The sequence below is a fragment of the Mustela lutreola genome, chromosome 1 (assembly GCF_030435805.1).
Source record: "Mustela lutreola isolate mMusLut2 chromosome 1, mMusLut2.pri, whole genome shotgun sequence".
Taxonomy (NCBI): domain Eukaryota; kingdom Metazoa; phylum Chordata; class Mammalia; order Carnivora; family Mustelidae; genus Mustela; species Mustela lutreola.
In genome coordinates this window covers 271946075-271972040 of record NC_081290.1, presented here as the reverse complement: position 1 = coordinate 271972040, position 25966 = coordinate 271946075, and the positions used below count along the sequence as shown (strand labels likewise).

The 25966-nt window shown below is 42.3% G+C and overlaps 1 protein-coding gene across 8 annotated transcripts in view; it reads left to right on the top strand.

Moving 5' to 3' along the window:
- Nucleotides 1–25966, top strand: part of AMBRA1 (autophagy and beclin 1 regulator 1) — a 177815-nt gene that overhangs the window by 126093 nt on the left and 25756 nt on the right. For all 8 annotated transcript variants that reach the window (XM_059141085.1, XM_059141061.1, XM_059141078.1 and 5 more), the window contains 3 exons: nucleotides 9244–9354; nucleotides 21489–21677; nucleotides 22536–22690. In XM_059141085.1, coding sequence (XP_058997068.1) covers nucleotides 9244–9354; nucleotides 21489–21677; nucleotides 22536–22690 — 455 coding nt within the window. The remainder of the gene's footprint in view (nucleotides 1–9243; nucleotides 9355–21488; nucleotides 21678–22535; nucleotides 22691–25966) is intronic.

The following is a 25966-nucleotide window of genomic DNA, read 5'->3' as shown; positions in this document are numbered from 1 at the left end:
ATGAGTGAAAGTCTAGGGGCTCTTTATGTCTTTCTCTCTGTTTTTGTTTTTTTAATTAATAGCCTTTAAAAAAATTTTTTTTAAAAGAGCTATCTTAGGTCTACAAAAAACTGAGTGGAAAGTACAGGAGTTCCCGTATATCTCCTCCTACACACATACCCATAAGCACCCCCCATCATCATTCTTCTCCAAAATGGTACATTTGTTTTTGTTTTAAAGGTTTTATTTATTTATTTGACAGAGAGAGACACAGTGAGAGAAGGAACACAAGTAGGGGGAGTGGGAAAGGGAGAAGCAGGCTTCCCACTGAGCAAGGAACCCAATGGGGGCTTGATCCCAGGACCCTGGGATCATGACCTGAGCGGAAGGCAGCCGCTTAACGACTGAGCCACCCAGACGCCCCTAAAGTGGTACATTTGTTATGTACAGTACACGAACCAACACTGACACACCGTTATCACTCCAACATTAAGTTTCACACTTAATATTGTTAAGTTCTGTGGGTTTGGCAAATGTATGATGACATGTATCCACCATCATAGTATCCTACAGAGTAATAGTTTCACCATCCGCAAATATCTCTTTTGGTGCTACAACTGTACCTCCCTCTCTCCCCACCAAACCACTGACAACCACTGATCTTTTTCCTTTGTACATAGTTTTTGACTTTCCAGAGTGATATAGTTAGATTCACACCATATATAGATTTTTGCTTCTTTTTTTTTTTAAGATTTTATTTATTTATTTGACAGAGAGAGATCACAAGTAGGCAGAGAGGCAGGCAGAAGGAGAGGAAGGGAAGCAGGCCCCCTGCTGAGCAGAGAGCCCAATGTGGGACTCGATCCCAGGACCCCAAGATCATGACCAGGCGCCCAGATTTTTGCTTCTTTTACTTAAATTTCCTCCATGTCTTTTTGAGGCTTGATAGCTTGTTTCTTTTTAGAGCTGAATAATACTCCACTGTATGGTTGTACCACAGTTTATTTATCTATTCTCCTATCAGAGGACATCTTGGTGGCTTCTAAGTTTTGGCAGTTATGAATAAAGCTGCTATAAACATCTGTATGTAGGTTTTTTATGTGACATATGCTTTCAGCTGACTTGAGTAAATACCAAGAACACGATTGCTGGATCATACCACTAAGGGTATGTTTAGTTTTACAAAGAAATTGCCAAACTGTCTTCCGAAGTCCCTGTACCTTTGTATTCCCACCAGCGAGAGATAAACGTTCCTGTTGTTTTGCATCCTGTTCACCGTTCAGTGTGATCAATATCTTGCATTTTAGCTGTTCAGTAAGTGTGTAGTAGTTTCTCATTGTTACTTTATTTTGCAGTTCCCTAAAGAAATGATGTTGAACATCTTTTCATATGCTTATTTACTATCTGTGTATCTTCTTTGGTAAGGAGTCTGTTCTGATTTTTTGCCAGTATTCAAATCACATTTTGTTATTGTTGAGTTTTAAGTGTTCTTTGTATATTTTAGATACCAGTCCTTTATTAGATATATTTTTTTAAAAGATTTTATTTATTTATTTATTTGACAGAGAGAGACACACACACAGCAAGAGAGGGAATACAGCAGAGGGAATGGGAGAGCGAGAAGCAGGCTTCCCGCTGAGCAGGGAGCCTGATGTGGGGCTGGATCCAGGACCCTGGGATCATGATCTGAGCTGAAAGCAGATGCTTAATGACTGAGCCACCCAGGTGCCCCTAGATAAATGTTTTGTAAAGGTTTTTCTACTGGTCTGTGGCTCAGCTTTTCATTCTCTTTTCATAGTGTCTTTCACCAAGTGGAAGCTTTTAATTTTAATGAAGTTAACTTTGTCCATTTTTTCTTTCATAGATTGTGCTTTTGCTAGAAAAGTCTTTTTTTCTGTTTCTGTTTTTTTTTTTTTTTTTTTTTTAAAGATTTTATTGATCTATTTGACAGAGTCATAGAGGGAGAAGCAGGCTGTCCGCTGAGCAGGGAGCCCGACAAGGGGCTTGATTCCAGAACTCGGGGATCAATGACCTGAGCCAAAGGCAGCCGCTTAAACGACTGAGCCACCAGGTGCCCAAGAAAAGTCTTTACCAAACCCAAGATCACCTAGATTTTCTCTTATATTATCTCCTAAGAATGTTACAGTTTTGTGTTTTACATCCAGGTCTGTGATCCACTTTGAGCTCATTGTTGTGAAAAGTACAAGGTTTGTATCTAGATTCATATTTTTGCATGTGGACGTGCATTTGTTTCAGCACCATTTGTTGAAAAGACTGTCTTTCTCTATAGAATTGCTGTTGCGCCTTTGTCAAAGATCAGTTGACTGTGTTTGTTTAGGTTTGTTTCTGGGCTTTTTTGTTCACTCCATTGATCTGTTTGCCTGTTCTTTTGTCAGTGCCACACCATCTTCATTACCGAAGTTTTGTAGTAAGTCTTGAAGTCGGGTAGTGTCAGTCCTCCAACTTTGTTCTCTCCTTGCATACTGTGTTGGCTGTTCTGGATCTTTTCCATTTCTAGATAAATTTTAGAATTTGTCAGTATTCATAAAGTAATGTTCAGGGATTTTTATTTGGATTGCATTTAATCTAAAGATCCACTTGGGAAGAATTGACATCTTAACAGTAAATATTGGAGATCTTTTGTGATTGCTTTCATTGGAGTTTTATAGTTTTCATTGTATAGCTCATATATGTATTTTATGAGATTTATACCTAAATATTTTTCTTTCTCTCTCTTTCTCTCTCTGGTCTAATGTAAATGGCATTTTATTTTTAACTTTTTTTTTTTTTTTAAAGATTTTATTTATTTATTTGACAGACAGAGATCACAAGTAGGCAGAGAGGCAGGCAGAGAGAGAGAGGAGGAAGCAGGCTCCCTGCTGAGCAGAGAGCCCGATGCGGGACTTGATCCCAGGACCCTGAGATCATGACCTGAGCCGAAGGCAGCGGCTTAACCCACTGAGCCACCCAGGCGCCCCTATTTTTAACTTTTAATTCCAGTTCCGGTTATTCATTTGTTCATTGCTGGTATATAGGAAAGCTATTAACTTCTTGTATCCTGCAGTCTTGATATAATTGCTTAATAGTTCCAGGAGTAACTTTTACTGTTCTTTGGGATTTTCTGCATAGACAACCATGTCATCTGCGAACAAAGACGGTTTTATTTCTTCTCTCCAAGTTTTGTTTCTTTCTCTTACTTTTCTTTTCTTAATGCATTAGGTAGGATTTACAGTAAATAAGGAGTAGTGAAAGGAAACATCTTAGCTTGTTATCAGTCTTAGGGGAAAAACATATAGTTTCTAATCACTAAGTATGACGTTAACTGTAGGGTTTTTGTAGATATTTTCTGTCCAGTTGAGATAGTTCTCCTCTCTTCTTAGTTTCCTGATAGTGTTTATCATCAGTAGATATTGGATTTTGTCACATGCTTTTTTTGCATCTATTGGTATGATTACATGATTTTTCTTCTTTGTCTCACTGAGGTACTGGATTATATTTATTGATTTTCAAATGTTGAGCCAGCCCTGCATACCTGGGCTAAATCTCACTTGGTCGTAGGATACAATTTTTTAAAGATATTACTGGGTTAGACTTGGTAATATTTTGTTGAGGATTTTTGCTTCTGAGACAATTAGTCTATAATTTTCCTTTCTTCACTGTCTTGGTCTTGGTCTTGCTATTGGGACAATACTGGCCTTAAGTTAGAAAGTAGTCCCACTTTTGTTTTCTGTAAGAAATTGTAGACATTTGATGTAATTTCTTCCATAGATGTTTGATAGAATTTACTAGCAAACCCACTTGGGCCTAGTGCTTTATATTTGGGGAAGTTTGCTTTTGTTTTTGTTTTTTAAGTATTTATTTATTTTTGTGAGGAGGAGTCAGAGGGAGAGAGGGAGAGGAAAAGAGAGAATCTCAAGCAGACTGCCTACTGAGTACAGAGCCTGATGCAGGACTCCCATGTCAGGACCCTGAGATCATGATGTGGGCCGAAATCAAGAGTCAGATACTTCACCAACTGAGCCAGCTAGGCATCCCCTGTTCTGGGAGGTTGTTAATGGTCAATTCAACTTAATAGATATAGGCTTATTCAGGTTATCTGTTACTTCTTGTGTAAGTTTGGGAGACTATGTCTTTCAAGGAATTTCCATTTCTTCTAGGTTATCAGATTGTTTGTAGTAGTCTTTTATTATCCCTTTAGTGTCCACATATCAGTAGTGATGGCCCCTCTTTTGTTTCTTAGATTGATAAACTTGTGTCTTTTCTCTTTTTTCTTCAGTTAGCTTGGCTAGAGGTTTATCAATTATATTGATCCTTCTAAAGAACTGGCTTTGGTTTTATTAATTTTTTTCTATTGATTTCCTGTTTTCAGTTTCATTGATTTCTTCTCTAATTTTTTATTTTTACTTCTTACATTGAATTTGATTTGCTTTTCTTTTTCTTACTTCCTAAGGTGGAAGCTTAAATTATTGATTTTAGATCTTTCTTCTTTTCTAATAGATACATTCAGTGCAGTACATTTCCTTCTAAACACTGCTTTTATTGCATCCAACAAATTTTATTAAGTTGTATTTTCCATCCTCATTTAGTTCAAAATATTTTAAATTTTTTCTTGAGATGTCTTCTTTGAGCCATGTGTTACTTAAAGTGTGTTCTCCAAGTATTTGGGGATTTTCCAGTTATTTTTTCTTGCTACTAATTTCTAGGCTAATTCCCTGTTGTCTGACAGCATACTTTGTATGATTTCTATTCTTTTAAATGTGTTATAGTGGTTTTTGTGGCCCAGAATGTGATGGGTCTTGCCCTTGGCAGTTTTTCAAGGAGAAAGTTACTAAAGAGTCCAGGGCCTTGACATTTGACCTCAATTCCAAAATTAAATGCTTCTGTCTCTTGGCTCTGGCACATAATTTGCACCAGTCTCTTATAAAAGGAACTTTCTCTATGACTTGTTGATTGCAGAGCTATACCTGTAGAAGAAAAGTACATAGAGATTGAAATAAATGATTAGAGCACCTGGGTGGCTCAGTGGGTTGAGCCTCTGCCTTTGGCTCAGGTCATGATCTCGGGGACTGGGATTGAGCCCCGCATTGGGCTCTCTGCTCGGCGGGGAACCTACTTCCCCCCTCTGTCTGCCTCTCTGCCTACTTGTGATCCTCTTTGTTAAATTAAAAAAAAAAAATCTTTGAAATAAATGATTAATTTTAACAGTAGTCATTTATTAGACACTTATTATTTGCCATCACTTTACGTTTACTGTTTTGGTAAGTTCTCCCAATCACCCTATAAATTGTAGGTATTACTGTTTTTTTAAAGGTTTTATTTGAGAGAGAGAGAGAGAGGAGGCAGAGGGAGAGAGAGACTCTCAAACAGATTCCATACTGAGTACAGAGCCCAACATTTGGGTCAGTTTCACCACCCTGAGATCATGACCTGATCTGAAATAAAGAGTTGGACGCTCAACTGTCTGAGCCACCCAGATGCCCCTGTAGTTGTTATTATTATACCCTTTTTACAGATGAGAAAACTGAGGTTCAGAGATATTAACAAAGTCACACTATAGTAGGTACTAGGAGGAAGTATCAAAATCAGGTCCATCTGATCCTGAAGACTATTCTCAGACACCATACCAAAAACAAACTACAAGCCATAATACCCCAGTTCAAGCTAGCCTCTAATCCATGACAGAAATGGGAAACTAAATTTGCTAAGGGAATATTTGTATAATGGTATGCCTTTGATTAGTTTCTTTCCAAAATCAGCATCACTAAGAGTTTGCATGCTATTAGCAGTGGCTGTTAGCATTCTAGTAGTGGTACTTCCTAAGAGTGCCTATCTTAGAGTTACAATGTAGGCTATATTTATTTAGCTTGTAGTTTTCTAAGTAGGGATGATTTTGGTTCCCAGGATCATTTGGCAGTGTTCGGAGATAATTTTGGTAGTCACAGTTGGGTGGGTGGGGGGGGTGCTGTTGGCATCTAGTGGCCAGAGGCCAGAGGCCAGGAATTTTGCTAAACATCCTCCAAAAGCCCAAGACCAGCCCCACACTCTAAACAAAGAATTATCTGGCCCCAAATATCAGTAGTGGAGGTTGAGAAACCCTGAGTCTAGCTTGTTACATCCCATTATTACTGAGAAAACCTTGAGGTCTCAGAAATCTCTCAGCGGTCCCTTAGGATTTGGCTTTGAGGCTAAGTGCCTCCTATGTAAATACTAAGTAGCTTAGTCCATTAACTCATTCTGGCACATTTCCTATACCTTCAGCTTAGTGGCCAGAGGCCTACTAAATGGTTGGGGCTTTTTAATAGGGTGGTACTTTTTCTTCCTGATGTTTCCGAGAGACAGGCTCACCTGGCTTGCAGCCCTTGCAGAAGAGAACCTGGTGACAGTACGCTAATCTGTTGCTGGCATTTTTTGCTTCCTAATCTATGTTTACACGACACTGAAAATTGACTCCCTGGTGCCAGGCACCATTTCTCTTCAGCGCTCTGGCACCATTGGCGGAGAACACCTCCCCAGTCCCTTTCACACAGTGCTACCCATCCATGTTTATGACATTGCACAGCTGTTCTCCAGAAGACATTTCTGGAGGCATGGATGGTACAGGAGCTTCTGGAGCTGGGCTTGGAGTTGTCATCATGTTCCCCGTTGCAGATCCCCAGCACTCTTAAAGCAGCTGCTATTTTCCTTAACTGGTTTCCTGATGGTAGGTCCCACCCTCCCCTCCAGATTTTAAAATCTTAGAATACGGAGTTTGTTTCTTCAGTTTATTTCCTACTCTTTTAGCAGCTAACGTTTCATTCATCATCTACTGAGAAATCAACTTACCTTCTATTACTTTGTGTTTTATGCTTTTCTGTTAAAAGTTGGAGGACGTGATAAGGAACTATAGTGGTGTGAGAAGGACTGGTGGTCAGAGGGAGATGTCAACTCTCTAGATAAGCAAGCCAGGGGGACAATTCATAAGCTCAATGATATTGAGCCTGGACCAGAGTGAAACTGAGTAATTCTTTCCAGGGAAGTGGTCGACCTTAGAACTAAAAAATGATTTTCACTATCAAGGGGGCCTAAAAAATCAAAAGTACCCCCCGCCAAAAAATATAAAAAAGTCCCCTGTTAAGAAAGTCCTAAATGTAGCTTACCCTCCTCATGACCCAGAAGAAGTTCAGCAAAGTTCCCAAGTCAGGTTCCCAAGTCAGCATTCAATTATTATAGAATATTCTATAAAAATTAAACTTATTAAGGGACGCCTGGGTGGCTTAGTTGGTTGAGCAGCTGCCTTCGGCTCAGGTCATGATCCCAGCGTCCTGGGATCGAGTCCCACATCGGGCTCCTTGCTCCGCAGGGAGCCTGCTTCTCCCTCTGACTCTGCCTTCTACTCTGTCTGCCTGTGCTCGCTCTCACTCTCTCTCTCTTACAAATAAATAAATAAAATCTTTAAAAAAAAAATTAAACTTATTAAGGACATATATTTTTTTACCTCATTTGAGTGATATGCACAGGTCCTCAGTAGGAGTTTGAGGTCACTGGACTGTCATTCTTGGACCTTCCCAAATGCTGTCATTCTCAGGACTTCAGGGAGATCATGACCATTTGGGTCTATGTCTTTGAATCTGTAAGATTTTAAAGAATAAATTGTGGTGGGCATATTGGTTTATCTAAAACAGTATTCTTCAACCTTCACTTAAGTATTTCCCTCCTAAGGAGATTTAATAGACAGTGTTTACCTAATCACCCCCCCCCCCACGAAATTTTAATATTACAGATAGGCTGTGTATCTATCATGTACTACAGTATATCTGAGGCGAGGTAGTGATTGCACTAAGATTTCCCCATGAACAGTTTTTGCCCCCATGGGGGCAATATTACCCATATTGAGAGTATATAATGTAGCAGTATTATTATCATCTTGGAAATAAACTGTTTTTTCCTTTCTTTACAAATGGAAACTGGGACGAGGACACTACAATAATAAACTGATGGTGAAGAGAGTCTTCTCATGTAGTAGCTTGCCACAACTAGAGAAAAGAGAGAAGAGTACTTTTCTGGCTTATATGGAGAACATTTTCTTCCTGAACGACCTCTTGACCATTTGAGGAGAGAATAGGGAAAGATCTGGAATGGCAGAGCAATAAAGGAAGCTCACCAAAAGGGGGATGGGGGACAGATGACAGGACCCTCTTGCGGTGATATGCCAAGGAGGAAGGTGGTGATACTGAAGAATCTAGGTATAAAATTGTCCATTGTTCCAAGGCTACTAAGTTCTAACAAGTTCAGTTTCTTAAAGTAGGAGGTGATTTGCAGCAGAGAATATCATTTAGGTTGTCTCGCATGCAACAGTGTTCTATTCTTCTAAGAGGGTTTGGCTCTGTCTGATCAAAAGGGTGGTTGTGTATGAAATGCACCTCGGAAGGAGGAGGAGGAAATGACATGTTCATGTAAATGAAATACAACTGCAAATTAAAGTGTCACCCTGTTAAAAAAAAATCCATTTTTTATTTAATTGGTTACCAAGGAAAAAAATGTCATACAGAAGTGTATATCTCAGGGAAAGTTAAACTGTGAGATGTTTCAAGTGAATCCAGATTCAAGGAAGTTCTCATGGGGCGGGGAGGGGAGGGGTTTGTAAAATACTGCCTTAATAAAAATATTCAGATACTGAAAAGCCAGACTCATAAATTTCTACTGTGTTACATACCAGGGGTCCAGAAGAAATTAACAAATATGAATTTGTTTGTTCTTCACCATCTCTAACGATCCAATCAGTTATATATTGGCTGCCTCTTCCCTGGAGGAAGCCTCCTTTTGAGATGTTTTATTAGGAAGAAGGTCATGTACAAAGGAGGAGATGCTTTCTCCCAAAGACCACTGCCTATTACAAAGACATCCGGGAATGAAATGCTTCTCTGTGTGGCTTTCCTGTGTTAATGTTGTGCTCCCATTTTTCACGCCCCCCCCACCAACACCGTGCATTTTTATGAAAACTCCTCTGTCTCTAGATTGAGAGTCTACCAGACAGGACATAATACGGTACCTGCCACATTTTTGGCACTGAGGAAATGTTAAATAATCATGGGAGGGGCTGATGAATGAAATTATGTTTCCAGTAGAATTGTTCTTGAGATATGTCTGGTTTCTCTTTGAGATGGGGACTTGGCAGATGGTTCTTCCTCTTCCCCCTCTCCTGCTGATCCCAGTACATACTGTTTTATGTTTGCAGGGGAAACGTGGATAAAGACTATACTGTGCTCTCTTCTTCTCCTCTACCAGGGGCAGTGATTGGTGATGGACAGTCTGCTGTGGCCAGTAACATTGCCAATACTACCTACCGGCTCCAGTGGTGGGACTTCACTAAGTTTGACCTTCCTGAAATCAGTAATGGTAAGCCAACGTAGAGCTGGTACTGGCAGAAGGGGTATTTCTTACTGGTGAGCCCAAACTCAGAAACCCATGGAGCTCTGGAGTTTCTGTCATCTTGCTGGGCAGCTGATTCCCCAGTTCCATTCCTGCAGCTCTCCATCAGTAATTCAGCAGACATGTTTTGAGCACCCACCCTGAGCAGCGACCTGTGCTAGGAGCAATGCCAAGATGGACACAAAGACGAAGGTGTCTCTTTTCTGGGGAGTTCACCAACAGTAGCTCATCATACTAAGCCTCAGTGTTTAAGTGGAACGGAGAAGCAGAGAAAGAGAAGAGTATAGGAACTGAGAGCAAGCCCCTGTGTCCCTTGAGGAAAGACTGTGGTGATGTAAACTCATTTATTAATCCAGAGCTGAATGGAACAAAGTGAATGACATGGTTGGTATGTGATTTACAAATGTGTCTAATGTGTCTGTCTGATCGTCTGTTTCCCAGCTTCCAAGGACCTCTGCAATCCCATATCCCAGTTTTGCTCACTACAGCATTTCATATCATTTCATTTTGTTTTGTTTTAGGTATTCTTTTTTTAAAGATTTTTATTTATTTGACAGACAGAGATCACAAGCAGGCAGAGAGGCAGGCAGAGAGGAGGAAGCAGGCTCCCTGCTGAGCAGACAGCCCAATGCGGGGCTCGATCCCAGAACCCTGGGATCATGACCTGAGCCGAAGGCAGAGGCTTTAACCCACTGAGCCACCCAGGTGCCCCTTGTTTTAGGTTTTAAAGATTTTGTTTATTTATCTTAGAGAAAGAGAGAGAGAGACAGCACGAGCAAGACGGGCAGAGGGAGAGAGATTCTCAGACTCCTCGCTAAGCATGGAGCCTGATGCAGGGCCCTATCCCAGGACCCTGAGATCACGACCTGAACTGAAACCAAGAGTTGGACACTTAACCACTTGTGCCACCCATCACAGCATTTTAGACAACTTATTTCACTTGGACTCGCACATTCCTAAGAAGTGGCATCTCAGCCTCTGCTTGATAAAAATGATAGTCACACTATCTGATAAGATGGCCTGATCCATCACTGATAAGCTCCTGTTCTTGTTCCCAAGCTGTTATTTCTTCCCGGTGGTCCTGGTTTTACCTCTAAATCTCGACAGAATGTATCTAATGACACCTCTTCTGGTGGTCCTCCAGCTGTTTGAAGATAAATTGCCATGTCTCTTTGAATCTTTCCTCTCAGGCCAGACTTTTTTCCTGAGATTCCTTTTACTGAAATACAAGAAACCTTGGACTGGTTTCCAAGTCCTTGATGGTTCTGTTCACTTTCCCTTTTGACTTTGGGGAGCCAGAACAGAGTAGAAAACTCCAGCTGCGAGCTGTCCAGTGCATACATAGCACAATAGCGGTTTGGACAGTGTTAATTCAGCCTGAGATTTCAGCAGCTTTTCCTGAAGCCACTTTTCAGTGTGCAGTCACTTCAAATTCTTGGATAATTTTTTTTTTTAAAGATTTTATTTATTTATTTGACAGAGAAAGATCACAGGTAGGCAGAGAGGCAGGCAGAGAGAGAGAAGCAGGCTCCCTGCTGAGCAAAGAGCCCGATGTGGGGTTCGATCCCAGGACCCCGAGATCATGACCCGAGCCGAAGGCAGCGGCTCAACCCACCAAGCCACCCAGGCGCCCCTCTTGGATAATTATTAAGAAATTGAGACTCTACCATTCTGTTTATGCAGTTTGAATCGTTTAAGAAACCAAAACAGGTTTATATTTGCTTCTATTAAATTTTATTTTCATAGTATCAGTTGCGTTTCCTAGCTCCTCCCTCTCAATGTTTGTTTGAACTTTGGATTCAGTCCTTTTCTCTTAGTCTTTACATCACCTACTAATTTGACAGATACACTTTCTCTGTCTTCCTTTGGATTACTAGCAAAAATGGTCGGTCAGCGAGATCATTGTATTGGGCCTTGTGTGATACTGCCGTGGACTTCCTCTTTGTTGACTTTGGTTCCTGAATTAGTACCCTGGGCATGGTGTTCAGAACTGTAGCCCACAGCTTTTTTTTTAATCTTGTCTGCAAGGTACTGTAAGAATTTGTCAGATGCCTTAAATTAATCCAGATAGTCTCTGTCTGTGGCATTTCCCGATATGCCTGTCTTGGTATCCTTATCAGACCATGAAAATGAGGTTAATTTTTCATGTCCTGATCTTAGTGAAACCACAGTAGCAATCATTTCTTTCTTTCTAAGTGCTTATAAGCCACATGTTCAATATCTTTTCTTTAACTCTGCTGGGAATCAACTGCAGTCTACTTTTTCCTTTATTGAATACCAAGTTTGCTTGTTCATCTCCAGATTTCTGGCCCAGATCTTCTTTGCCACAATTTATTTCTAGTTATTCTGTTTGTATTGTTTACCTTTTTAAAACTATAATCTGAAATATATTCACTATTCAAAAAATTTAGACTGTAGGGGCGCCTGGGTGGCTCAGTTGGTTGGACGACTGCCTTCGGCTCAGGTCATGATCCTGGAGTCCCGGGATCGAGTCCCGCATCGGGCTCCCAGCTCTTTGGGGAGTCTGCTTCTCCCTCTGACCTTCTCCTCACTCATGTTCTCTCTCACTGTCTCTCTCTCAAATAAATAAATAAAATCTTTAAAAAAAAAAAAAAATTTAGACTGTAAAATAATAGACAGTGAGAAGTTTCCCAACTCTTCTCCCAGCTATAGCCCATTTCTCCCCAGAGGCAACTACAATTGGCAGTTTTGTGTGTATCTTTTCAAGGATATTATATATATGTGTATATATAGGCAAATGCAAATGTCTTTTTTTTTTTCATTTTCCATGTTATATACTTTCTGTACTTTGCTTTCTGTACTTTATAATATATCTTAGTGATCTTTACATACCAGTATATAGAGTTTACTCTTTCTTTTTAAATGACTGCTTAGTATTCCACTGTCCAAGTAGAATCTCTAGGTTCCATTTTTTAATCAGTCATTTTTCAACCATTCTTCCTCTGAGGAACTTTTTAAAAATAGTTTTCAGTCTTTCCTATACAAAACATGTTGCAGCTTGCCATTTCACACCTGGGCCAGGTTATCTACAGGGTAAATCCCTATAGGATAAAGCCCTAGAAATGGAATTGTGGTTACAAAGACCACATACGTCTGTGATTTGGGTAGATGCTCCTAAATCACCCTCGGTAGGGGTTATGCCAATTTATACTCTTGCCTGCAGTTTATGAGGATGCCTGTTCCCCCTAAACTCTGGCTTCCAGAATGTGTTACCGTATGTTTTGGATATTTGCAAATCTGATAGGTTAAAAAATAATATGCAGGTATTTAAAGTTTATATTTCTCATATTACAAAGCAGATCGAGTGCCTCTTCACACACTTAGCTCGTGTATTATGTTGCCCTTTCTTGACCTGTCCATGTGCTTTACCTATTTTTTATTGTATTGATGATCTTTTCCTTATCAGTTCAACAGGAACTCCTTCTAAATCAGAAAATCAACTTACAATGGGAGTTTCCTGGTTGTCATTTGTCTTTTGACTTTACTGAAGGTTATTTTTGTCATAGAACTTATTTTAAGTAGTCAGAATTATCCAGCTTCCCATTTATGGTTCCCAGATTTTTGTGTCATCATTAGGAAGATCAGTTAGTACTTATATATTTTAGCTTTTTTCTTGCCCTTAAGTCTTCAATTCACTAGAAGTTTAACCTTGTCCCAAACAAGCAGAGTATGATCTAGCCTTAATCCAGTATGGCCGCTCATTTGTCCCAATCAGTTTACAGAGTAATTCACTTGTTCCCAGTGATTTAGGATGTCCTCTTTTTTAAAAAATTAATTTATTTATTTGACACACAGAGATCACAAGGAGGCAGAGAGAGGCAGGCAGAGAGCTGGGGGAAGCAGGTTCCCCGCCAAGCAGAGAGCCCAACACGGGACTTGATCCCAGGACCCCAGGACCACGATCCGAGCCAAAGGCAGAGGCCTCAACCCACTGAGCCACCCAGGCGCCCCATGGGTTGTCCCTTTGATCCTATTTTTACTTTCCTGTGTATATTTAGATGTATTTCTAGATTATCCATTCTGTCCTAGTGATCTGTTTAATTATTCATGTGAGAGTACCACAGGGGTTTAAGTTTTCAGGCATTGTGTTTTAGAATCTGGTAGGAAACTATCTCTTATTATTATTTTTTTTAATCCAGATTGTCCTGTTTGCTCAAGCAGTTTTATTTTCCTGTATGGACTTTATTTATTTTTTTTTTTAAAAGATTTTATTTATTTATTTGTCAGAGAGAGAGGGAGAGAGAGCGAGCACAGGCAGACAGAATGGCAGGCAGAGGCAGAGGGAGAAGCAGGCTCCCTGCTGAGCAAGGAGCCCGATGTGGGACTCTATCCCAGGACGCTGGGATCATGACCTGAGTCGAAGGCAGCCGCTCAACCAACTGAGCCACCCAGGCGTCCCTCCTGTATGGACTTTAAAACTACTTTACTTCTTCCCTTCACCCCCCCCCAAAAAAAAAATTCCCTTTAATGTAATTATTGCAGTCACATTAAATTTATGTTAACTTAAGGAGATTCAGTATCTTTATGGTTAGATTTAAGAACATGGTATGGTTTTCCATTTCCACAAGTTTCTCTTGTGTTCTTAGTAATGTTTTAAAGTTTTCTTAAGGGATGCCTGGGTGGCTCATTTAGTTGGTTAAGTGTCTGCCTGTGGCTTAGGTCGTGATCTCTGGGTCCTGGGATCCAACCCCGCAAGGGGCTTCTTGCTCAGCAGGGAGGGAGCCGGCTTCTCCCTCTGCCTGCCACTCCCCCTGCTTGAGCTCTCACTCACCTCTCTGATAAATAAATAAATAAAATCTTTTAAAGGGGGAACGGTGCCTGGGTGGTTCAGTGGGTTAAAGCCTCTCCCTTCGGCTCAGGTCATGATCCTAGGGTCCTGGGATCGAGCCCTGCATTGGGCTCTCTGCTCAGTGGGGAGCCTGCTTCCCCCTCTCTCTGTCTGCCTGCTTTTCTGCCTACTTGTGATCTCTCTGTCTGTCAACTAAATAAATAAAATCTATAAATAAAAAGTTTTCTTCATATAGATCCTTTATAGTTCTTTTTTCAAAGATTTATTAATTTATTTGAGAGAGAGTTGTGTGCATGCACGCAAGCAGGAGGAAGGGCAGGAGAGGGAGAGAATCCCAAGCAGATTCCTTGCTGACCGTGGAGCCTGATTCGTTGCTTGATACCACCACCCCGAGATCATGACCTGAACTGAAATCAGGATTGGATGCTTAACCTACTGAGCCACCCAATGCTCCTCGATCCTGTACAGTTCTTAAGTTTACTGTTACAAGCTTGCTTTTAAAATCCTACTGCTATCTTACTGAATTGTTTACTAATTGTAGTTGTTACTCAGGTAAATCTCCTGCATGTTCTAGGTTTGTTATCCATAAATAATGGTAATTTTACCTTTTCCATTCAAAGTTTTACATTTGTGTATTTGTTTTTCTTGTATGTTTGCTTTGGCTACCATCAAAACAATGTTAAATAATAGCAGTCATCCTCATATTGCTCTGGATTTTAGTAGGAAACTTCTTTTTCCCAATACTTTTTTTTTTTTTAATTTTATTTATTTAAGTAATCTCTATACCCAGTGTGGAGCTTGAACTCATAACCCTGAGATCAGGAGTCACATGCTTCTCTGACTAAGCTAGCCAGATGCCCCTGGCTTTTCCCCAGTAAGCATATTGCCGGCTTTTAGGTTGAACTAGAACTAGTTTATCATTTTAAGGAAGTCATCTCTTCCTATTTTATTAAGAGTTTTTATCAAGAATGGATATTCAATTTAGTCATAACTTTTCAGTATCTATGATCGTATTTTTCCCCCTCTCCTTTGACCTAATAGTATAATCATTATGTAAATAGATGCTGTAATATTGAACCCCTCTTTATATTTCTTGAATAACCCCACCTGGTTCTTGGAGTAGTCTTTAATGTAAATTGCCTTCCCTGTAGCTTAGTAAATAGACTTTTTTCACTGATACTTGTCAGTGAGTTGGCTCTATCCAGACTTTTCTTTTTTATGAAATCTATGGATTTGGGTATCAATGTTACTATGCTTGTGTTATAAATATAATTTGGAAGGTTTTCTTTTTTTCTTTGGAACAGTTTAAATAGAATTGGAATTACTTACACTTTTTATACTTTAAAGGTCTGGGCCTGATGCATGCATGCTTACTTTTACATGCGTAGGGGGAAATACTTCTTTGATAACTCTGTCAACTGTCCTATGATGGTTAAACATGTAATTTTTTTTCAGATTTTATTTATTTATTTGACAGACAGAGATCACAAGTAGGCGGAGAGGCAGGCAGAGAGAGAGAGGAGGAAGCAGGCTCCCCTCTGAGCAGAGGGCCTGATGTGGGGCTTGATCTCAGGACTCTGGGATCATGACCTGAGGCGAAGGCAGAGGCTTTAATCCACTGAGCCAACCAGGTGCCCCAACACATGAGCTCTTAAGCTTATACTATCTGGGTTCACATCCCTGGTCAACCGCCTTCTAGCAGTATGACCTTGGTTAGTTACTTAATCTCTTTACACTTTGTTTTCCTTTTCTTTTTTTTTTTCTTTTAAGATTTTATTTATTTTATTTATTTGTCAGAGAGAGAGAGAATGAGAGCGAGCACAGGCAGACAGAGTGGCAGGCAGGGTCAGAGGGAGAAGCAGGCTCCCTGCCAAGCAAGGAGCCTGATGTGGGACTCGATCCCAGGACGCTGGGATCATGACCTGAGCCGAAGGCAGCTGCTTAACCAACTGAGCCACCCAGGCGTCCCTTGTTTTCCTTTTCTATAAAATGAGAATTGTAATAGTGCAAACCTCTCATAAATTGTTATGAGAATTTAGTAAATAATACTGGGCATTCTGAACAGGATCTGACATAAAGTAAATGATTGGTGAGTGCTAGCTATTTTCATCATGTCTCTTTCTAGAAAATTGCATGATCCTTTGAGAGTATGGCCATAGCACTATAAATTCCCCCGAGCCCTTGTCTTTACTACTCTGAGGTATGTAGTCTTCCTCTCTGGAGAGTGATGTTCATGTGAACAAGGTGTCGTTCTCACCCTGTTGCCTTATTTGTAATGGGCTTCCCATCCTTCTCTGTCATTTCTACCCAGTCGCAGATCATTTGCCTTGATAGAAAAGCAAAATATTCAGAATACAAGCATTGAATATGCTGCTAGCATAGCTTTGATGGTCTTTCTGGTTGTCCTTAACATGTTTTGTATAGGCCTTAACTTGTTCCAGCTACAGCTTCCTATAATCCTCCTTCTGTGTTTCTTCTTACATCTTTTGATCCTGACTCTTGTAAAACCGGAGTTGATCAGAGAGCATCATGTGCAACCAGATGGACTAGTTTGGATCATGCATGGTTCAAATTCCATATATGCCCAGTTTAGGGTACATATGTCCAATGATAGTCGATGTTCCTTTCCATGGTATTACCCTCTAGAATGCCAGTCACTTTTATCTGTGTTTCCTGTCATTAGCTCTTAACTTGTTGGCTGGTTGGTCTGAATAAAGTCTAGTTATAGTTGGCAGCATCACTCTTGACAGATGCAGCTGTGAGAAAAGTAAGTAGGGGATCTCTTCTGCTGTAGGATTCGTTTCTGAACACCATGCATCTCTCAGTGAAGGGTAGCCTTTGGCTTTGGCACAGCTCGTGCCTGAGAGCCACTGGTCTAGAGTTTTATTCATGTGTCCAACAGCCATTATGTTGCTGGTCATCTGACTTACCTGAATGGTATTTAACTTTTCTCTGGAGTTAGGTTAAAGATTTTTGCCACATGTTTCTCTTAGTTGGGATGCAGCATTAATGAATTACTCTCTGTATAGTTTAGAAGTTTATGAAAAGACCTCATAGAGTAGATAATCTCAAGACCACTTCATGAAAAAGTAGTTCATTGAGTTCACTCTGGTTTTTAAGAGTGAACTCTTGTTGGTAAAGAGCTTTGGTCAATTGGGTGCCCTTGCCAGCACCAGCCTTCAGAAATCGGCAGCTGAGTGGTGGAAGACAGATACCATACCACGGATGTAGTCATCCGTCCTTTGGGAAGGGCTGCTTGTGTCATCTGGAGTGCTGTGTAGGAGGTCTTATTCTGCACCTTGAGGGCCTCAGAGGTAGCCGAAAGGAAGTTTTCCTGCTGATTCAAACCCCTTCGTGTTTTCCAAATCGGTATCTAATGCATTTGCAAAAGTGCTGTAGCTGCTGATCATTTGCTCGGCCTCATCTGGCCGGCTGACAACAGATCAGCCTTCATGCAAGGTGTTTGTTTATAATTCATGGAGCTGATAGGAAGGCAGAGCCATCTGCTCCTCCAGGCATCACTATTTCTGACCCCTCCCATTCCCTGCTAGGGCATTTTTCACTTGGAAATCATTTATAATTAGGAGGAGATTACATTGCAGAGTCTGGAACATGGCTTCCTGCTGTCTTCTACATCACTTTTTCTCCCCCTGGAGCTGCCCCCTGAAGCTCTTAAGCAGCTTTGATTTGAAAAATCCTTTCTTTCCTAACCTTTTTTTCCATTCTGAGCTGCCCCATCACCCTTCGCCACATGTATTTTTGCCTTTAAGTGCAGGGCAGGTTGCTACATCTACAGCTCAGGGATTGAGGACTGTTTGATAAGGCAGCACTTGTCAAGTGTGGTGGTCCCAGACCAGCAGCACGAGAGACACCTGGGAACTCGTTAGAAATGCAAGTTCTCAGACCTCACCCCAACATTCTGGTTTGTTTGTTTTTTATTTCTTTTTTAAATTTATTTTCATTGTTCCAGAATCCATTGTTTATGCACCACAGCCAGTGCTCCATGCAATTGGTGCCCTCCACAATACCCACCACCAGGCTCACCCAACCTCCCACCCAACATTTTGTAGTTTAGTAAGCCCTCCAGGTGATTCTGATACATGCTAACACTTGAAAAGCAGTGTGGTAAGGCCAGGCAGGGGGCAGAACAAAGATTTCTAGTAGTGTGTGGGCTGCCAGTGTCTTGGGCTTTATTTCACTTCACCTTTTTCTCTACCCGCTTAACGTTGAGTCCAAAAGACTTAGTTGTTGAGTCCAAAAAGAGTGAGTTGTCCTTGTCATCAGTGCATTACTTTCCTAGTAACAGGTAACAGGTCTAAGAAATCTTGTCCTGTGTAAATTAACTCATCAAAATTCAGCCTTATGAGAAGTGGCACAGTGGATTGGAGCAGTGACCACTCACCATTGTTACTGAACATTTCAATTTCCACGTGGGAAATTAACAGACAACGAGCAGCAAATGTAAGCTGCTAATTGGAACTTTGACATAAAAATGAAATTGTAAACACACCACCCAGTGCTCCAGAAAGGAAGCTACCAGATCACTATGTGCCTGCCACATCCCCTTCATTAGGGCAGGAGTGAAACCCTAGATCACTAGCTGCACGGTTTCTGCAATTAAACCTGCTGCCAGAGAAGCTCTGCTTGAATTTTCAGCATTCTCTCTGCATTTACCATCTGCATGTCTGTCTGTCTGCTCACTGCAGTGACCCGGGAGCGCTTTTGAAACTGGGTGGGGTTGGTGGGAAGGGGATGAACTTTGGGAGGTGACCACTGATTTGGAATCATCATAATGTAGTAAACACAAACACAGTGGCTTGGATTAGAGGCTGACAAAATGCTTTTTATCTATATGCCCTGTGTTTCAGGGGCTTAGAGCCAAGCTTTCCAGAAAAAGGAAAACCTTACTTGTACTCTCCTTCCCACCCTGGCCCCACTTAGGAATTAATCTGACAGTATGCAGTTAAATGCCTTTTTTATATTGGTGGTGAGTTTTGAGGGTTACCATAGGCTTCTGTACGTTTGACAGAGTTGCGTGTTAATGCACGTGAGTAAGAGCTATATAACAGGGAGACAGAAAAGCATACTTTCATAAAATACCCACCATGCATTTTCTGAGACATTAAATGTGGAATAAATGGTAATTATGCAAAACTGTCTTAAAGTTTGGTGGTTATAGTCTCAATTGTCAGTTTCTTTTTATCTTTCTGAAGGTTGTACCAACCTCAAGGTTAGAAAATCAAGATGGACTCATTCCTGATGCTTCCCTATTCCTTCCCCCACCCCTTTTTTTATATATCCCCAACTGGAATTATGTGTCAATCCAGGAAAGGAGGAAGAGACTGTCATCTTTTTGGCACAGGCTTGGGACCCGGAGTAAGGAGCAGACGGTCTCAGTGCTAACTAGATAAATCTAGCCACACAGGGTAGAGCAGATGGTGGGTTGGAAGTTGAGCAGTACAGAGCCCTAATGGTGATAGCAGTGAATATTTGGATGTCATTATTTTATTAGTTAGCAAACAGAGACATCCTTGTGGTCCCTTCTCGGGTTTTGTGTGTAATGGTGCTGTAGGTGTCAGCCCCGAAGAGTTGGCACAATAGCCTAATCAATGTGTTCTGATGTCTTTTTTGATCTATTTTGTCATCTCTGTGGCTTCATTAGCAACACAGGGAAAGGAGGATGAATATAGAGTGTTAGAAATCTCTCTGAGTCCCTGAGGCCTAAGCCTCAAGGCCTCTGAAAAGCAATTCTTTGTTTTGTTTTCCTTCAAGTAATTTCCTGGGGAAACTTGCCCTTGATCTTCCAGGGCAAGCCTTTGGGCTTCCTGGAATAGATCACCTGGAATCTGGTAAGAGCAGCTGAGCTTGGCTTCTCCTTTCTTTTCTTTCCTTCTTTCCTCCCTGCTCCTTCCTTTTTTTTTTTTTTTTTTTTACCATAATGTGTTTGACAGTGGATATCCAGGTAATCTCCAAATAAGAGAAGGACAAAAAAGTTTCTTTGCATGTGCATTTGAAGTAGATCTAAGTGAGACAAAGCCCAGAGGAGCTTGGTCCCTTTGGATGTGTTATGCTGTTCTGCTTGTGCCAATGGTTTGGGCGCTCTGTTCCCAGGCTCATATCAAGGGTAAGCCACATCCTCCTGGCAGGGAATTACACAGTGGGTTTTGGAGATTCGAATGAAAACCAAAACAAAGCATGCAGGCACAGAGCCAGTGCTGGCCAACATCTCATTAGTTCTGTCCTGTGGAGCAGGATCTCCCCATCCCCACCAACACATTCTTCCACCACCCTCTCCCCCACCCCGATCCTGCTCCGTTGAGCCAAGAGCCTGCTGCCTGGCAGATCCTGGGCTTAATTCTTCTTCTTTTTTTTTTTTTTTTTTTAAAGATTTTAATTTATTTGACAGTGAGAGAGGGAACACAAGCAGGGAGAGTGGGAGAGCAGAAGCAGGCTTCCCGCCGAGCAGTGAGCCCGATGTGGGGCTCTATCCCAGGACCCTGGGGGTCATGACCTGAGCCGAAGGCAGACCCTTAACAACTGAGCCACCCAGGCACCCCAGGATCCTGGGCTTAATTCTTGGTAGCTGCCAAATACAGACTGGGGCTGCCCCTGAGTGCTTGCATATGGTACGGGTAAGGCCTAGAGCATAGTGAGAAATGAAGAGTTCCAGCCATCCAGCCGCTGCTGGGCTGTGTTTCTGTCTGGCCTCTCTTGTGGCATTAGGGATTCGTATTGGCAAGGGGCTGTCCAGAAGACTGAAGTCTCTAACTGTTCCATTTCTCTGAAATGAGAAAATCAGACACAAACTCATGAAATGACTTCCTTCTCCAAGGTTGCATAGCAGCTGTGTGGCAGGACTCTCACTCCAAGGAAGCTTTACCTGAATCACGTTTCTCTTGGAATCAGTGGTTTTGCGTTTTCAATCATCTTAAGTTTTGGTCTTTTGGACAATAGCAGCTGTTGAGTGGCTCTCCAGGAACAATTTTTAATAACTTTTTCCTTATCTAATCTCTCTCAAATGAGGTTTCCTGAGTGTGAGCTGAGACTCAGCAGGTGGTTGTGATTGTGTTGAGTATCTGTTGTTTCCTATTAAGGTGGTAAAAGACATGTCTCTTTTCTGTCTCTTGTGTTCCTTGTTCTATGATGTTTTAGTTTGATTGACAAGGCGGCCTTTAGCATTTTTAGAGAGGGTTCAGGCCCTTAGAGAAGCCCCAGAATTTCTTGGCCCAGAATTTTTCACACCATCAACTCCAAACTTTCTTACCCTCTTTTCTTTCTTTGTCTGATGCAGCTTCCGTGAATGTGCTGGTGCAGAACTGCAAGATCTACAATGATGCCAGCTGTGACATTTCTGCAGATGGCCAGCTCCTGGCGGCTTTCATCCCTAGCAGCCAAAGGGGCTTTCCTGATGAAGGCATCCTGGCAGTGTACTCCTTGGCCCCCCATAACCTGGGTGAAATGCTCTACACCAAGCGATTTGGTAAGGGATAGGAAGCCCAACTTAGTGACAGAGGGACGCTGGTGCCTTGGCATGGGCATTCCTAGTTGAGGCACAGCTTAGGTAGGAGTAATGGTCATATCCTACCCCTGCTTTCCTGGGGCACAGGCCAGAGGAAGATTGCTTTGCAGGAGTCCTGGCTGGTAGTATTACAGACGACTCTCAGAGTAAGAGTCCTTCCTGCCATGATAGTGTCACCAACGTGCTCCTGTTGGGCCAGCCACGGATAAAGGAGGAGCCTTGGTCACAGCTTGGGGAAGCAGGCACACTCATACACTGCGAGGCAGTTTGGTATTGTGTATTGAAAGTCCCTAAAATTTATGTTCTCTTTGATCCAGCAATCCCACTTCTAAGGAAATAATCAGAAAAACAATACCAAGATTTATATACAGGGATGTTCACAGCAGTGTTACATATCACAGAGAAAAATGTCAAAGAGTGAAGAATGGCCTAAATAAATGGTGGTGCACTGACAGGGCAGAATACCGTTTGGCCTTTAAAATGCTTTTATAGAATATTTAATGGTGGAAAAATGGTCATTGTGTATGAAGTGGAAATAGTAGATTTCAAAGTGGTATTTATAGTATGGTGCCAGCTTTTTAAGATATGGTGCTATGATGGCAATGGTTAGCATTTGTCAAGTATCTTCTGTATGTCATACATTATACTCAATACTTGACATGCCTTGTCATTGTCTTCTGCACTCCTATGAGAGAGCCCCTGGGTAACCAAAGATGCAAATTGGAAGTAAAGAAAAGAAAGAAAAAGAGTGAGAGGAACATTATTTCCTTGTGATGGCAAGAACTCTGGGAAATGTCTCTCTGTTCTGTTGGCTCTCAGGTCCCAATGCCATTTCGGTGAGCCTGTCCCCAATGGGCCGATACGTAATGGTGGGCTTGGCCTCGAGGAGGATCCTGCTGCATCCCTCCACAGAGCACATGGTGGCCCAGGTCTTCAGGCTGCAACAAGCCCATGGCGGCGAGACCTCCATGAGGGTGAGTGCCGTGGCTCAGGCCTCCACTGTAGGGCATCTCCAGACTCGTAGTAAAGGACAGTGCTGTGACTTTCCAGTCAGGGCTAGAGGTAGCATGTTTGTAAGGAGTACGAAAGAGTGCAGTCCAGCCCATCTGTGACCAGCAGGCTTCACTTTTAGAAGCTTTAGGCTGTTAAAAGGCAGGAGCTTCCTCACACCCTAGATCTGAGCTGAGCTCCCCAGAGGCCTGAGAGTATCTTTGGTTGTAGCCCAAACTGAATAAGTACTTCCTTACCGCAGTGTGAGACCTTTAGTCTGGAGATACATGAAGGACCCAAAGAAATACTTATGCTTATTAAAAAAAAAAAAAAAAAATTTTTTTCAGGAAGCAAGCTATAAAAAGTGATATATGTATACCATGAAATGTTCTTTTTCTGTGAGTTATAATCGTGTTGGAAGATGAGGCCTTTGGGTAGCTGCTAAGCTCTTAACCGTTTCATCCATTTCATTAGCAGAGGAAAGTCCTATTGGGACGCTCTCTTGTCTCAGGTGGAGACACTTTTGTATTGCCATAATAGCCTTCTGGGTATGGTGGGGTTGGTGGCCTTCTGGACTCAACCATACTGGTTTCTGAGTTCCCATGGGGGCTCATTTGCTTTTGCCAAGGGGAATTGAGCATTTGAATGGTTCTCTAATTAGATGGTCTTTAAGCTCTGTCTCAAGCTAAGAACCTGTGAATTCCCTTAGCACATTGTGTTGTGCCATTTATAGTTTTATGCACTTGTTTATGTGTTGTTTTGTGTTTTCTTTAGCTGAGTAGTGTGTATGTTTAATCTGCCCAATTAGGTGCAGTGTAAGCTCCTTAGGGGTGTATCCCTCAGGGCCCTTCATTTAGTGCGATGCATATAGATGCTTGATGCCTGCAATGGAAGCATTCTTTTAACGAAAAAGAAATAGGATCTGTTACATAAAAAGTGACAGAAAGTGGGCAGCCTAGTGTGGTGGTCGCCAGCCTTTTCCTCCCATCTCCTACAGGGACCCTCTCCCTGACTCTGCTGAGTCATTTTCCAAGCACCCTGAATTTCAGAAGGCCTTTCTCACCAGTGCCTGGCCTGCCCTCCTCTCTGTCTCAAACCTGACTTCAGCAGCTCTTTTCCTTCTGTGGGACCTTTCTAGATCACTCCCTCCTTGTGCCACGACCCTGCCGGATTCCCTGAGCTCATGTTAACACACGTCATACCAGACTGCATGGACTTGTTTCCGTATCCTTGTCCTCTCTTGGACTGTGAGCTCCTCGAGAGTGAAGACCATGTCTGTGCCATGTTTATGAAGTCCAAGTACCTAGGAAGTAAGCTGGCGTTTAGGAAAAGCTGAGCGAATGGAAGAGAATCTCAAGAAAATGTCCTCCTTAGCATTTCTAGGTGGTAACAAGCAGAACCAGTGGTAGGTGACAGCATGTTCCACCAAGCCCCTGAAAGGGTAGAAACACGCAGTCTGTGCTCTTGACATTATACTGACAGGAGAGTCCCACTTCTTGAATCCCAGATGACTTTGGAAGGATCTGATGTTAGGTGCTTGGGAGAGGACGTCATAGGGAGTTCACGGGCCTGTTTTCTTACCTAGATATTTGAGGATGGGCATTGAGGTTTAGTTTACATATTCTTATTTTGCTTCTCTTCCGGAGATTTGGATGGTGAAGGTACCTGGTGTCTGCCTTTCACTACCTAGAATCCTGGTCCTAACAGCTGTTCTTCTAAACCCTTCCTGCCTCATTGTGGAATAATTGTTTATAATCATTAAGAGACAGGATCTGATCTCGGCAACATTAATGGACATCTTGAGCCTCTTCCGGAAGCCAGGGCTCCTGCCCAACTCCTGGGTGCAGCCTGCCAGTCCTCCATCCTAGCAAGGTTCCTCCTTCCCATAAGTAGCTAGAAACATCTGGCCGAGGACAAACAGCTGCAGGGCGCAAGCCAAGATTTTGGTACATATGGGGCTGGCAGCTCAGGCGTGCCGTTGGAGGAGTCTGCTGAGGAGATGTGGTAATCCATTGCTGTCCTGCTAAGGGGCTCAGGGCGGCTAGCCAGCTGCTGCATGCCTCGTGACAAGAGCTGTTTCGCAGGCCTCCTAGAGAGGCTTTTTTGATTCTCAGTAGGCACCATCTGCCACTTAGGGAGCTGAAGTAACTAGAAAGCTCCCATTTGGGAAGTGTTCCTCTCACCCAGGAGACAGGATCCAGGCTTCTGAGCAAGGTTTTACTTACCCTGTGTCCACCGAGTCTGACTTTAAACCCCTGCGCTACAGAAAGGTTTCTGGTTTTCCAGGTCTTGGTTGCCCCTTACATCCAGAGGCACCAAAGCATTCAGCAAATGTCCCTGAATTCAGTCACTGGTGGAAGGGAAGAGATACCAGCTTTTTTTGGATAGCTGTGCTGTACCACCGTTTAAGGCAAGAAGTGCCTTTTTGTCTGAGAGCAGGGAGCTAGGGTTTAATGGGACAGTAGAGCATCTCCCTCTTTGCACAGGTAAGTATAGGTGGGTGTCTCCATTTGTCACGTCAAGCTCTGTCTTCCGAAGGAATGCTTTAGTTGGTGATGGGCCTGTCCTCAAGCTTCTCTGCCCAGAATTCCCCTTCATTTTAGTCTTATGTCTTGGAATTCACTACGGTAATATTCAGAGAGGTGAGCTTGTTGGGTCAACAGTCAGTCCCAGGAGAATGTCCTCCAGAGCATTAACTTACCTGATTTTAATTCCCACTAAGTGACTCTCTCCCCGAGAGATGATCTCTTACCCAGTCCCATACGAAGACTCTTCTGTGGGAGATGAGTCCCACATCTCCACTGCTGGTTCGCCTCCGTGCATTTGTTCGAAGCGGTTCTTCAGACCTCTAGATGAGTGCTTCTCAAACTGTGCTCTTGGGACAACCTGCGTTAGAATACATGGGGTCCTTGTCAGAAACAGCACTTGAGGCCTGAAGAGCCACCTAAGAATGGGGTGGGAGGGGCACAGGTGTTTGTATTTGTAAAACGGGCTTTACAGGTGATTCTGATACGCACTGGAGTTTGAGAACTGCTGTTCTTAATGACTGCTTTCTCCATTTGAGGTTTCTGCCCTCAGCCTTCTCGGCAAGGAAGAGGCGCAGTCTCAGGTTTGCTTGGGGTTTTACGCGTGGTGCTCTGATCCTTGGCTAATCTTGCTGCGGGCACGGTGGCCTTTGGGCTCCATTTCCCACCAGACTCTCACTTGGCTTGTTGGCTGGCCGTGCTTCACCTCCCATTCTCCTCAGCTGTTGCTGGCCT